Here is a 14,183-nt window from a genome sequence, read left to right as displayed (position 1 = left end):
AGAGCATTTTATTACATTCAACACTTTCTCAGTGGCTCCCTGAGCCAACTTGCAACGGTGCCTCAGCAGAGGTCAGCTTTACGGCAAGGCAAACAAAATAATAATAAAACAGGAAAGACAGGCTGGGCTGACCTTGAAAGAGGACATCAGGGAAAGATGGCCTGAGGCAAAAGAATAACCACTTCATGCCAAATGATTATGCACCACAAGGTAGTGAAGCCAAGGGTTATCCACCGAGCAGCAAGAGGACCACACACAGTTGGACTACCGGAAACCTTACATCCTTGCTAAACTGTGCTATGATCTTGTCTCTCTCTCACACACACACACACACACACAGTGAAGAGGGTACTTTGACCTTTGGAAGTGACAGCATAATATAAAGATAACAATCTTATACAGTACTGTATATATAAGTGTAATAAATCAAGTGTCTAAGCACAAGTGAGAGCCTTCTATATAATTTCAAATGCCTTTAAAAGTTTCCAAAACACTTCAATGAGCATCTAACACATTTGGCCCACATATCCACTACTACCCGGTTGATCCGGCACTTCTTGAATGACCGTGTCTAATTTTCTCTTGAACATGTCCAATTTTGTCCGGCAATATTTCTTATGTTTGCTGGGAGAATACTGAATATCCGTGGACCTCAGATGTTCATCCAGTGTTCTCTCTTTGTACCTATGGCACCTCTACTTTTTACCAGGAGTATTCTACATTTTCTAACATATCTTTTGCTCCAGTATGTTGTTATTTTACTGTGCAAATTTGGGTACTGGCCATACAAAGGGTTTACTGTACTCATCCTGTTACCAAGCCTACAAGGTGCTGCTTGTAGTGAGAAACAAGATTGATTAATTGACTGGCTGAAAATAAATGACCTGGTATGATAACAAGGATGACATTAGTGTTGTATAACCACATATCAGCTCTTATACTGTGTACTTACAAGACTTTAGGGCTCCCGCCTCCCATCTCATACAGGCGTACTATAACGTCGGCAGACTTGTCCTCCGCCAACTTCACGGCTTCAATCATAGCTCCATCTCCAACCAAACTGTACCAGATATACCTGTCCTCACTGAGAGAAATAAATACTCTAAGAAATACAGTAATAATAAACTTTCACAAATATGTGTAGTTTAATGATAAAAAGAGAGAAATAGATAACATGAAACATTAACTTGGCTATATTTCAGGACTACTTGGTTACCCCGAGCAAATAATCTACCAACCTTAAAGAAGAACTTGAAATCATCAATTTATTGTTGAACTCGTAAGCTTTCTGCTGAATGCCAGCACTTTGTAGAGAACCTGCAAGCATTAATAAGAAGTGTGTGTATATTTTCTTAATTTTTAAGAAGCAGAAAAGGTAGGAATATTTACCCATATTAGAAATTTATCTATTAACATTTTATACATTATCATTACTTCATTTTACACTTTCATGGCATGGGAAGGTCTCAATGTTAATAAAAAATCAAGTGCTGAATGTAATGAAACACCTTGTGGAAGGGCCAAACGGTGGCTCTCTATAGCTAGCCATACTGAGATAGATCCATGCAAGAGTCACATCAGCCCTAGGCGTCTGTAATAGCCTACTGGAGACTCGGGCCAGAACCTGTCCCCTCACGGAGGTGCTGGGACCGTGGGACTGAAATGGTCACCCCTCACCAAGGATACATCCAGAAAGGAAGGCGAAGCAAAACAGTGTTAGCAAGCGTCACATGTATGTGATTACAAGCCTCACTTGTTGTGATGACTTTGGATACTGTTCATTTCAAGTTGCACTGGCTTCGGCAGCCCTTCTCGAGGCACTTGTTTAGTGATGCCCCAACCCTGACAGTACCTTCTATGGCGGTTTCAGATGTTCATCCCACAGAGGCCAGCCTATTATGTAGGGTGTCCTGAGAAGTGTAAAGGCCTTCTTGAGGTTATCTTGAGATGATTTCGGGGCTTTAGTGTCCCCGCGGCCCGGTCCTCGACCAGGCCTCCACCCCCAGGAAGCAGCCCGTGACAGCTGACTAACACCCAGGTACCTATTTTACTGCTAGGTAACAGGGGCATAGGGTGAAAGAAACTCTGCCCATTGTTTCTCGCCGGCGCCTGGGATCGAACCCAGGACCACAGGATCACAAGTCCAGTGTGCTGTCTGCTCGGCCGACTGGCTCCCCTTTGACTCGTCTGTGAGACTGAGGCTGGAGGCATTATGGGATCTTGTTGATTAAGGCATGTATAGGAATTGGGTTCATGCAATTGTTTGTATGGCATGCCTTTAATGCCCTACATAAGCCATGTTTGTCCTACCTTTCAATTACCTTTCAATGATTCGAAGATCACTGTCCCACAGCCCGGTCTCTGACTAGGCATCCTGGTTGGTGCTCTGGTCCACCAGACTATTCAATGCAGCTGCTTGCAACCTGACACATGAATTGCAACCTGGTTATTCAGGTATTCTTTGAAGGTGTTTATCAACTTCTCTTTTGAACACTGTGAGAGGTTATCCAGTTATACTCCTTATGTGTAGAGGGGAAGTGTTGAAAAGTCTTTGGCCTTTGATGTTAACAGAGCTCTCTACCAGCATACTTACTGCACTTCTACATTTGGAGTCATTTCTACTGGCAAGTGGCCATAGTGCCTGTGTCTCCTTAGCCATTACCTTCAGGCTCTGGTAAGCTTATGGGTCTTTGATGTGGATCTTCATGGCTGAAACTGCACTCACTACTTGCAAGTTTGAGGGATGTCCATCGACACTGCTACATGTCAATAGTCATTCATTTGGTTTCCCCATGTTGCCTGTTGGGTGTGTGATGCCCTCCACCCAGAGGCCTGTAACATTTGTGTTTGCTGGGTCTTGATTATAGCAGAGCATCCCTCTACACAAGAGGCAGGCAAGCAGCAGCCATTTTAGAGAGGGATTCAACTGTATTCATTGTTTCCAGCTTGGTGCTCACGTGCATTGTCGCAGAGTTGGCTCCTATAGAGTTTATGGATTTGAAGTTGGAGCAGCTGGTGAATCACAACTGTTCCAAGTTTGCCACTCCTCCTCCTCCTCCTCTCCTAAAGATGTCCTGCACAGTTTACCAGGCCTCTTGTTGAAACCCGTGATAAAAAATGGCTGAGAGTTTCAGAGCCTGGACAGAGTTTTCCTGTGGGTGTAGTTCAGCCTCCTCTGAGGTTTGCCACTTTCATGTCAACAGTGGAGAAAGTTGAGCAATTCTTTCCCACCAAGGATTTGAATCCTTTTTCACAGGAGGGTGTACTTAGCTCCAATCCTTTAGTCTGGGATGATTCCTACCTTTCTGTTCACCAGGTGAGGAACATTGCTCTGCTCTGCTCTGCTCTGCTCTGCTCTGCTCTGCTCAAAGATGTGGTATGTGGAAGCTTGATGTGCAGTTGCCTTTGCTTTTTAGTGCCCAGACCATGAAGGGTCACAGGGCCTGTGCTCACTTGAGGGACATTTTATGCACCTGGGCTTCCTTTCCAGCAGGGGCCAACTTAGGGCAGGTGGAATACACCATCCCCTTCAAATCCATGTCCCTAAACACCACACAAGCCACTTCTAGGGAATACAATCGAACATCGTGCCACAAACCACAAATGTGGGAAAAACGAGCCTGCAGAGTGGCAGCTGTCTGATAAGCCTCCTGTCTTGAAGTAAGCTCAGGTAAAATGGAGACCTAATGAGTGCAAACTTATCAAGACTCAGGGTCAAAGGAATCACTGACCCTAAAGGTACCCAAGTCACAACCAAAACGAATGTCCCCAGCAGTAAGGAAGACCTCACAGGGGAGTCAACTCGTGCACTGCCCACAGTGAGGCTCTCCACCCCTGTAGCCTGGCCTGTCAGTTGTTAACTCCCAAACACAACAGAGATGTAACTTTGTCAGTGCAAGGGCAATGCTAGACAAGCACCTAGAGAAGGCTCGCCCCTAAACACTTGCAGTTCGCAGTGAATAACGGACAAAGTCCAAGCGAGAGATGCGGCAGAGAAGCACACATTCATGAAGCAAATACAACACAAAAGATTTGTATCGATAAACAAGCAAATGGCCCCCCAACCAAGATGAAGCCTGAAGGATAGCTGGCACTTGGCTGAATAAGAAGTGTGGCTCACTATGATGAGACAACTCGGGAAGTTCTACACAGTAGCACATCAGTAACAGAACAGATCTGAAGTTGGCTGGGATGCCAACTATTGGCATCCATTTGCACTAAGGGGTTTGAACTAGTTTTCATTGAACTGTTTTGAATGACTCATTTATGGAGTCATTTACCTGTTTTGGTGCTTCAAGATTTCAATAAACCTTGCAGTTGTCTGCACTGCTTCACCAACAAACATACTGAGTGTTTTCATGTTGTAGGTGGTCTAGCACTTCTTGCAGAAAAGAGTCCAGTTTGTTCTTCAAGACATCCACTTTTGTTACGACAATATTTCTTATACTTGCCGGGAGGATATTGCTACTGACAAAATGTTAACTAACCTTTGTGCGGCATCAGGGCATATTTGAAGTTGTGGCTTCCCATGTCACAGTGCTCATCAGGCGCTTTGGGAGAGCGCAAGAGGGACAACGTGAGGCTTCCTCCTCGTGCCGACCATCCATACTTGCTGTCATTTATAACCGACATGCCAAAGTCATGTTCGGAGAGGTCAGCCCACCTGACAAGTAGGAGATTAAAACAATTTTGTAATTTGAATTACTTTTCTCACTAAAATTTGCAGAAATAATCATCTTCCACTTCAGCATTGATAAAGTTACATACAGGTAGTTTAATTTATTATTGCAATTTTCACTTACTTGTGACCACAGACTTCAAACTTTGCTGCTTCCCACGAGGTATTTGTATGAGTCGGACGCTCAATGTAACCAAATTGGGTATCGAAAGTAGCTGTCCTTGCCAAGATACCAGTGTTAAATGCCACCTTAAGAAATTTGCGGTTCTCGTGCCAGCTCACACAGTTGTGGAAAGTGAGATGAGGGCTAACGGCAGACAACTCAATATCTTGAGAAAGGGAAGAGGTATTACTTATTATCACTTCCCAATGAAGCTTCACGACAAGTGGTCCACTCTCTATAACCTTCATCTCTGTCAATGGGCATCCACTATTCTGTTACAAAATATACAAAAAATACACCAGGATAAATAATCATAAGTGGAAATACAAGTCCATTGAAAACTCAACCATAGTCCCCCGCAGTTATTGATACAGTACATAAGCACTGATGACTAGACTCCAGCACTAAAGCCTAAAACAACCAAGACTCCAGCACTAAAGTCTAAAACAACCAAGACTCCAGCACTAAAGTCTAAAACAAGCAAGACTCCAGCACTAAAGTCTAAAACAACCAAGACTCCAGCACTAAACCCTAAAAGAATTAACACTCCAGTTTACTTTACTTGTGAAATTGTACATACAGCAGAACCTTGGTTGACGAATGCCACTCTTTACAAATTTCTCGGTTTACAAGCTCAATTTCTTCGTAAAATTTGACTTGGTATACGAGCTCTGCCTTGCTTGCAGAGTTTGTTTATTCAGACAACCACTTAGTTTGCGAACTTAAGTTATCCGAAAGTTCCAATTTCACGATTGGGGTTGGGGTTTCATGCTTCACGAAATAAGTTCGGGAAGCAAGGAAGCGGTCTGCCAGGCCTCGTGCCAGCCTCGTGCCCAGACTTACTTGTATGTATACAAGAAGGTACATTGGGTGTGTGAGAGTTCATAACACTGGTGTTCTGTAAACATCAGACTCATGTAGCTTACAAACTGTGACTGGTTGCTTCCACAACTATGAATGCCTAACAGCCTTTGACTGGTCATGACTGACTGACTTGTGATTGTGAATGCCTGCCTGACTTTGACTTGTGACTGAATGACCAGTACAATTTATATATGAAGTTTTGGAAAACAAAATCAAAGGGAATGAAACAAATGTCAATTAAAGAGTCTTTTGCAAAAGCTTCCAAGAAAGCTGGCATTGCCTCACCTGCACCTGACTCATCACATGTTGACCCAAATGAGTCAATATCAGAGGTTACCTCATCACCATTATTCTTCACTTCAGTCAACCCAACACCATCAATATCCACCACCACTTCTTCCATGTAAATAAGTATGCTCCATCAACAAGTGGATCAGGACTTCTTTTATTGGCGAGTACAAACAAAATACTGTCGCATTTATCTTATGAACCTGTCGATTTTTTCCTTAGATTTCTTCCTAAATGTCTTGTTTATTTTTTTCTTGCATCTATCTTTTGTTTTCCTGCAGTTCTCGTTTACAAACTTACACAATAAGTTTGGGGACGAGACGGGTCTCATCCCCGAATTTACGGATTAAATTCGTAAATGAATGTACCACTGTACTTCATCTGTCCCATGCGACTGGATATTATTAATAATTCAACTCGATTAAGCTACTGTACATTTAAATATAAAACATAAGTATTAAAAACCACTACCATGTCTCTAACTGTATAAAAACCTTTCCACTGAAAATTTGGGGAACTGTAAATAAACCACTTACTTCATCATTGAGGACCTTAGCAGTTTCCAAGTGATAGTCCATAGTGTCCCAGGCGTCCCAATACAAAGGAATGTCGTCGTATATCATCAGTTGGTTGCCATAGTACTGCGTACCATCACGCTTCCTGAAGACATCACGAGCCGGGTCTGATGCCGAGGTCAAGCTGATAACTTGACCATACTTGGTAATCTCGGCTCTGATGAGACTATTTTCAAGAATAAAATTGCCGTGGATGATACCTTAAAAAGAGAACAAATACTGTGTATGTATGTATGTATGTCCAGGACCTGGGTCAGAAGATTCACTTCTTGAACCTGGGGTCACAAGGTTCACTTCCTGAACCCAAAGACAGGTTCACCACCTGGACCGCTTCATGAAGACGGATGCCGAGTGAATAAACAAATCAAGGCCTGGGATAAGATAAACAAGGGCAAGCGTACAACAAGCAAATCAAACAAGGTAAGAACGTTTTAACTAGGAGACTCAGGTTAGGTACATTTTTTTTTTTTTTTTTTTTTTTTTGAGATATATACAAGAGTTGTTACATTCTTGTACAGCCACTAGTATGCGTAGAGTTTCGGGCAAGTCCTTAATCCTACGGTCCCTGGAATATGATCCCCTGCCGCGAAGAATCGTTTTTTCATCCAAGTACACATACTAAATATTGTGCAATAAGAACATGAAGAATATGGATGTTGATGTGTTTCCTAACTAACCCAAACATCATTTCCTAATTGTATGTGGAGAATTGATTAAGATATTTCTATCTTTTCTATATTATCATGCCTTCACTTTACAGTAGTAAGTGAAACTGAAAAGAGCTGATGAATTTTCTAGGGAAAACTCCGACCTCACCGACAATCATGGCAAGAAACAGCTAACAAGGGGAAAAATAATAGAGGAAGCCCCAAAAACAGGTGAGGAGGGACTTGACTAAACACAGAAAAAGTCTCGACAAGAATGCCACCCCCCCCCCCAACACACAGAATTCTGCTAGCATGACCTTTACAAGTGCTAAGCAGACAGACTGAAACCAGGAAGAACACACACGACCTTCCCCAAGACCCTAGCAGAGCTACTCTTCGCTGTGCAGAAAAACCAAAGCACACCAGAAAAATACCCACCACCAAAATGAAGAATAACAGAAGATCTATGGAAAACTGCATAAAAATCACAGCTGACACAAGAAACCTCAGAGACTAAGTACCACATAAAAGGCATAATTCAGAGCATTTATTTTATCCAGTTTGGAACTGCCACAAGCAACAAGAGCCAATATCTTTAAAATATATTAACCTACATGTTTTAATTTCATAGCCGACATATTCACTGTAACTTACGAACAGTCACAGGTGTAGGACAAACAGGTGAAAGCTTTGTCCAGCCAATACCCTGTGCTTCCAGTGCAACATAATACCCTCCAGTACTTGCAAGTTGAACAACCTCTCCTTCCACACACATTCGCTTCCTCTTTGGTTCACGAGCCTCATCCTTGAGAATAAGAACCTGCTGAACCTTCCATGGTAATGTGTTCACCACAACCATATCTCCCTGTCTGGCTTCTGGTGTATCTGTAAGATATCAAATGAGATTACACATATCATAAAAGTTATTGAGAAAATCCAAAGGAGCCGTGATGGGGATTCGAACCTATGCGCTGGGAATTACCAGATGCACGCTCTAGACGACTACGCCGCAACTTGGTAAACGCCACGACTACATGGTGTAGTCGTCTAGAGCATGCATCTGGGAATACCCAGTGCATAGATTCGAATCCTCATCACAGCTCCTGAGGATTTTCTTATTGATATATCACGGTAATATGATTTCTCTGTACAGTATACTAAAAGTTATTGTTATTGTTCTTTTCTATATATTACGAGGTCAGTCAATCATAAATCATATGACATTATGTGCGTGAAAACTCAGGCTTTACTTACTTTGCAAAACGAGTGCTGCACAAGCCTCTTTAACCTCAAGAGCACGAGTCAAAGCTTCCTGGAACAAGACGTCTGAGTCATGGTACACAGAGCCGATGCTGGAGCCAGGAAGGACATCATGGAACTGATTCAAAAGGATCTTTTTCCAAGCATCCACCATGGATTCTTGGTAGCTGCAGCAATGTGAATACAACATCTTTGAATACAGCAAAAATCAAAATGACTGGAGTTACAGGAATTTAAAACAGTTGTTATATTAGACAGGAATTTTGTGATTATCTAATAATGATATTAGCTGCCCTGGTAACTTTAAATGTAAAACTAGGGCAAGTTAATGTATAATGATTTTTACGTAAATACAAATAAACAACATGACTGTCTTACACATGGAGTGTCTCCTCATTCAGTAATTTACCAACAGCGGCAAATGCAAGCATCATTTCTGCATCTCTTAATGCAAACTCACATTCACGATTTTGACGCTTTGTATTGGCCTGTTACAAAAAGAAATGTAAAGTACTGAGAAAGTGTTGTCTATTTATAAATAGAATCAAATTATTCATGACTTATAATCAATGCAAATTCTGGATGGACATACAGTGTCATCTCAAAAATCAGCTCTAAATCATTCACGGAATCTTGGATTTTGATGAATTTTAGCTTCTTGTCTATCACCACATATGTGGAACATTTTTATAGCAAATGACAGTGCTAAATATATAAACAATGATTCTGCATCAAAATAATACAAGAACAAGCGTTGATATTAATAAAGTGCACTTTATTACAGTCATCTAAGCCTTGGAGAACACACCAGGACTCAATGACCCCACGAGCACCAACTGGGAATAAGAGGACCTGAATCTCACAAACTCAAAGATGCGAAGGGGAACCTGACAAGTCGGGATCATCAAAGAACCAAGCACAAGACCCACCAGTAAGCTAACAGACTCTACAATAAGCCACTGCTAGGAGACAATCTTGCTAGACTAACCACGGCTAGCCATCTTGCTAGCTGTGGCCAGCAAGATGGCAGATGAATTCAACAGGTAGAAGTGTAAATGATGAAGAGGAAACTTATGATTGAGCAGAGCCTGAACAGGGAAGCCTGAAGAATGTGATCTTGGCATCAGTGGTGAACCACCAACCAAAAAAACCAGCGATGAATGTAATGAAATGCCATTTTCTGGGTGAGACCCAGAGGCTCCACGGAATTATACCGGGCTCATGGGTATGTATTACACCGTGGCAACAGTCAATAGATGAAGTTCTATGCCTACCGGGGACCACAAGCCAAAACCTGGCCCACTCAGAGAGGCACGAGGAGCAATGGCCTATAGACACCCCCATGTAGTTGGATGCAGTCTATATCTGCCATCTACCAGGTCAGGCAACCAGAAAGGTAGGAATCCTAAAACAAACTACAGCTGGTTAAAAATTGCAAAGCGAAAGCCAAACGAGCAAGCAGACCTTTCCAATCAGAAAACAAGAAAACAAGTATGATGTCATCATGCCACTGCTGTCTGCACAGCTCCCCCCCTTCCTGGGAGGGGAAAGGGGGCCCCAATCCTCCCGCACCCAGCTACCCAACCCCAGTTCAGAGGCTGGATATCAAAAACGCGGAAAATCGCATTCAACACTGGTTTTTGTGGAGAGCCTCCTTGGCTTCCCGGAACTACCTAACCAAAAATAAAGGAAAAGAGGGCTTTACCCGGGAGATGGCTGCCACTCACTCCTCAACTCTTAAGTTGAGACAACTGGCTGCAACCTGCAACCCAAGGCTACACACGCCTTGAGAAAAGCCCAGAACATTAACGAGGTACTGTAAGGCCAGGACTCTGTTCGACCTCCAAAAGCCCCGTGCTTGAATGTCAGCCCAGGACATATTACCGAAAACAGCCGCCAAAGCCACGAACTTATGAACATCGTGAGCACGAGGATAGCCCTCATGCTGGCAGGACCGAATAATCCTGCAGACGACTTGGGAGACCCACGCCCTAGAACAGGGAAGAAGGGAAACTGGGTCAACCCAAACTGCATCCTGTGCCACGGAGGCTGTAGAGCACAAGTAACAGCAAAGAACTGCAACCGGACACAAAACATGATGCACCCCTGGCTGAGCCAACCAAGCATCAACAACCCAAGGACCCCCCTGGAAAGCAGCAGTCTCATTCTTCACCAGAAAAGAAGGAAACGGTTTCAAACAAACAAAATGACCACCAGGACCAAAAGAGCAGAAACCCTTGTGTCGGAGGAGAGTATGAAACTCTGCGACCTGACCCCCAGAGATCAATGCCAACAAGAAAAGAGACTTAGAAAAATAGTTCTGAACCGAAGGGACCACTACATACTGAGGAAGGGAGAGAGAAAAGAGAGCACCCGGTTCAATGACCAGGATGGCTCAGGCAGTGCATGAGCAGGCCAGAAGTGAAACAATACCTGAGAAAACTTGCGGAACAGAGCAGACATGACATCCACCCTGAATGCAAGCTGAAGCGGCTGTGCCAGCACCATAAGATACAAGGCAACAGTATTCGGAATAAGATGATGGTTCTGAAACAACCATGAGAGAAATTACAAAACAGCCCGATCAGAAATCAAAGACAACCTACGAAGAGACAACAAGTGCCGAAAGGACCGCCAGGAAACTTCGTACTGCCGCCGAGATGAAACTCGCAGGTGGGACACTATCAACAAAGTCGTCTGATCACCATACAAGTAGTGATAAACCCACGTAAAAAAAAACAGACGCGAAGAGGAGCAAAGGAGAAGATTGAACCAGCCACGTACCGGACTGGACTGATCCGCTGAAAGAGGCGGAGCCGCGAGAAGATCCTCAGGTTCGGACACCAATTAAGCTGCCCCAAGGCTGGGCTGGCCACCAAGGGGCCAGCAGGACTACTCTACCTTGGTAAGTCACCAAGCGAGCCAGGACCTGGAGCAACAACCGAACTGAGGGGAAGAGGTATAGATAACTCCACCTCGACCAGTTCAGCCGAAAGGCATTGACCCCGACGACTTCGCAGATGGAGAAGGGCGCCACATATACCAGAAGATGCCTCAACCAGGCTGATGCGAAGAGGTCCACCTCCAGGCACCTGAACATCAGGCAGAGCCCAAGGAACAAGGCATCATCAACCACACATTCCGTGGACAGGGGAATGAAACGGGACAGGACTCCAAACGCACCCAATACGGGGAAGAAAAACCGAACTCAAACGAGGATGGATCCATGACAGAGGCCGAATCTGCATGTTGCAGGAGGTACGCAGCAAGCACCTTCCAAACCTCCTTAGGCGAGATCCGAGAAGCAGAAAACCTCCGGAAGGAAGGAGCCGAGGAATCCAAGGGCACCTGGGGGAAACTTGGGTTCCCAGGGAGGTGTTGACCTGGGGGGCCCAAGCCCCCCAGGTCAACACCTTCCCCTGACCCAGGATCACCCAAGTCGGGTCCCAGGGCAGAGCAGTCCTCCATACCCTCTACCCCTGAAGAAAAGGCAGAAAAGAAGGGAGCCCTGCTGGTGGGACCCAGAAGCCTTGGCAGGAGGAACCGGCTCGAATACCTCCGTCCTCAACCCTAACGGGGTAGCCCCCGAAGCTGCCCAAGACTCATTACCAACTAAACCCCGCTCCGACTCCGAAACCCTCAAACGTTTGGGAGCAGGACGCAGGGAAGGAAAGGGGGGGGAGGGGGGTAAGGTCAGCAGGGTGAACAACAGGGGAAGGACCAGGGAGCGCGGAATGAATCAAAGTCGAGGCAACTAACGCTTCCAAGTCCAGGTCCCTGTAACCAAAATGGGGCAGCCTCGGGGCATCTGGGTGGGCGACCAACCTAGCGCATTGCAGCAACCTAAACCTAGCCTGCAAGACAGATACCATCTGTACCCAAATATCAATGTTATTAGAATGGGTAACTTCAGAACATGCAGAGAACTCGACTCGCAATACTGTGGGTTAAAGGTGTCGGTGACCCAACAGGCAGCATGACGGAGGCACAAGCGGTAACTATCACCCTGAAACAAGGGCACACAGCAACCCTCAAACTCACACCAGGCGAGGTGAAACTCAGAAGATGCACAATCGACTTGAGAATGGTCCAGGACGGACCGAAACGTCGTCGTCCCTTCAATCTCTAGTGTGTGGTCTGGTCAACATGCATCCATAGGTCCACTAAGCCCCGACAGGGTTTTCCAGGGCCCGTAGGCTGACTGCTACAGGAAGCCCTAGTGGAGGGCCACTAAATTATTATAAGTGGTCCAATAGCCACACCAGGCAAACCAAACAAAAAGAAAAGAAAACCCCCACAAAAATACAACGTCCCCAGAGGAAACAGGAATCGGCTGCTGCATAGATAAGCTGGCTGTGCAACACCTTGATGCCCCAACCAGCAACAACACCACTCTCTACCCAAGCCCAAACAAGGGCCACGAGACCCCAGCTGGCTCCAAGGGCAGGGTAGATGTTAAGCAGCAAAAACCCCTATGGAAATGGTGTCCCCAATGCACCAGGGAAGATAATCCTGACATGCAAGGGGTAATACTCACAGGGCACTTAGGGAAGGCTGTCCTAAGTGCATGCAGCCCATTACACTTCTGGTACACCTGGCCACCAAACCACAAATAGCAGAGGACACCACACTAAGGCAAAACACTGCATAGGAAATCGAGACCTGAGATGACGACCGCCCTGGATTGCATTTTACTTGATCAACCAGGCTGTGACTCATACGTCAGGCTGCGAGCAGCCGCGTCTAACAGCCTGGTTGATCAGTCCAGCAACCAGGAGGCCTGGTCGACGACCGGGCCGCGGGGACGCTAAGCCCCGGAAGTACCTCAAGGAAGAAGCACCTCAAGGTAGCCAACATACTGGAATAGCTGGGTCGCTGGCGATGGGGGTTCGGGGCTTCCCCTCTCCTTCCTGCAGATGGGGGAAACCTGGGCGGACGAGTGGCATGGCGGTGGGGTGTGACGTTTGCTTGTTTGCAAGTTTTCATGGGATTGGAGGGAGTTCTGCCTCTCTGTTCGGTTTTCGGTTGCAATTTTTTTACCATGTGGAGTTTGTTTTGTTATGCCTACCTTTCTGGGTGCCTAACCCCGGTCGATGGCAGATAAGGAAAACCCCCAACCACGGGGGTTTTCCAGGGCCATTGCTCCCTGTGCCTCTTTGAGGAGGCCAGGTTCTGGCTCGTGGTCCCCAGTAGGCTGAACTCCTATGACTAATGTCCTGGTCTAATGAATTTGTATATTAGCCCGATAGCTCCAGGGAGCCGAAGGGGCTTCCCACAGGAAAAAAAAAATGATTACAGGCAAATGACCAACTGTATAGCAAAAAGTAAAGACAGAATCTTGGAGGTCATGAATGTGAAAGAATAAGCCCCCCCCCCCAAAAAGTATGTGGATAATACAAGTGTAATTATGGCATGGTTTGGGCTGATTATACGTAACATATTAACATATTCGTAGAAGAGCTGGGAAATGATGTACTCAATACAACATGTAAAAACCAACTGCAGAATGAGGAGGCCCAGTTACCTGTGAAGTGTAAGTGCCGTTATGAAGCTCGAGGAACAGCTCACCGACCCAGCAACACAGATTCTGTTTTTCAGCCTCAAGACGCTCAAAGAAACTAGTGGGAGACATGTGCTCCATCCTGTTCAAAATATAATTTGGAATATTGTTTGGTTAAACAGCCCTAAATAGACAATATATTCAGTGA

At 45.1% G+C, this 14,183-nt stretch overlaps 1 protein-coding gene across 2 annotated transcripts in view; it reads right to left on the bottom strand.

Annotated features, from left to right (window-relative positions):
* LOC123760925 (alpha-mannosidase 2C1) overlaps positions 1–14,183 on the bottom strand; it is a 53,000-nt gene that overhangs the window by 4,132 nt on the left and 34,685 nt on the right. For both annotated transcript variants that reach the window (XM_069329524.1, XM_069329532.1), the window contains exons 12-20: positions 14,000–14,117; positions 8,854–8,963; positions 8,470–8,642; positions 7,870–8,100; positions 6,530–6,768; positions 4,803–5,113; positions 4,488–4,663; positions 1,239–1,317; positions 953–1,084 (exon numbers count right to left, since the gene is read on the bottom strand). In XM_069329524.1, the coding sequence (XP_069185625.1) occupies positions 953–1,084; positions 1,239–1,317; positions 4,488–4,663; positions 4,803–5,113; positions 6,530–6,768; positions 7,870–8,100; positions 8,470–8,642; positions 8,854–8,963; positions 14,000–14,117 (1,569 nt within the window). The remainder of the gene's footprint in view (positions 1–952; positions 1,085–1,238; positions 1,318–4,487; positions 4,664–4,802; positions 5,114–6,529; positions 6,769–7,869; positions 8,101–8,469; positions 8,643–8,853; positions 8,964–13,999; positions 14,118–14,183) is intronic.

The sequence above is a fragment of the Procambarus clarkii genome, chromosome 3, assembly GCF_040958095.1.
Source record: "Procambarus clarkii isolate CNS0578487 chromosome 3, FALCON_Pclarkii_2.0, whole genome shotgun sequence".
Classification (NCBI taxonomy): Eukaryota; Metazoa; Arthropoda; class Malacostraca; order Decapoda; family Cambaridae; genus Procambarus; species Procambarus clarkii.
The sequence above is the reverse complement of the archived record's forward strand: the minus strand, read 5'-3'. Positions and strand labels throughout refer to the sequence as shown.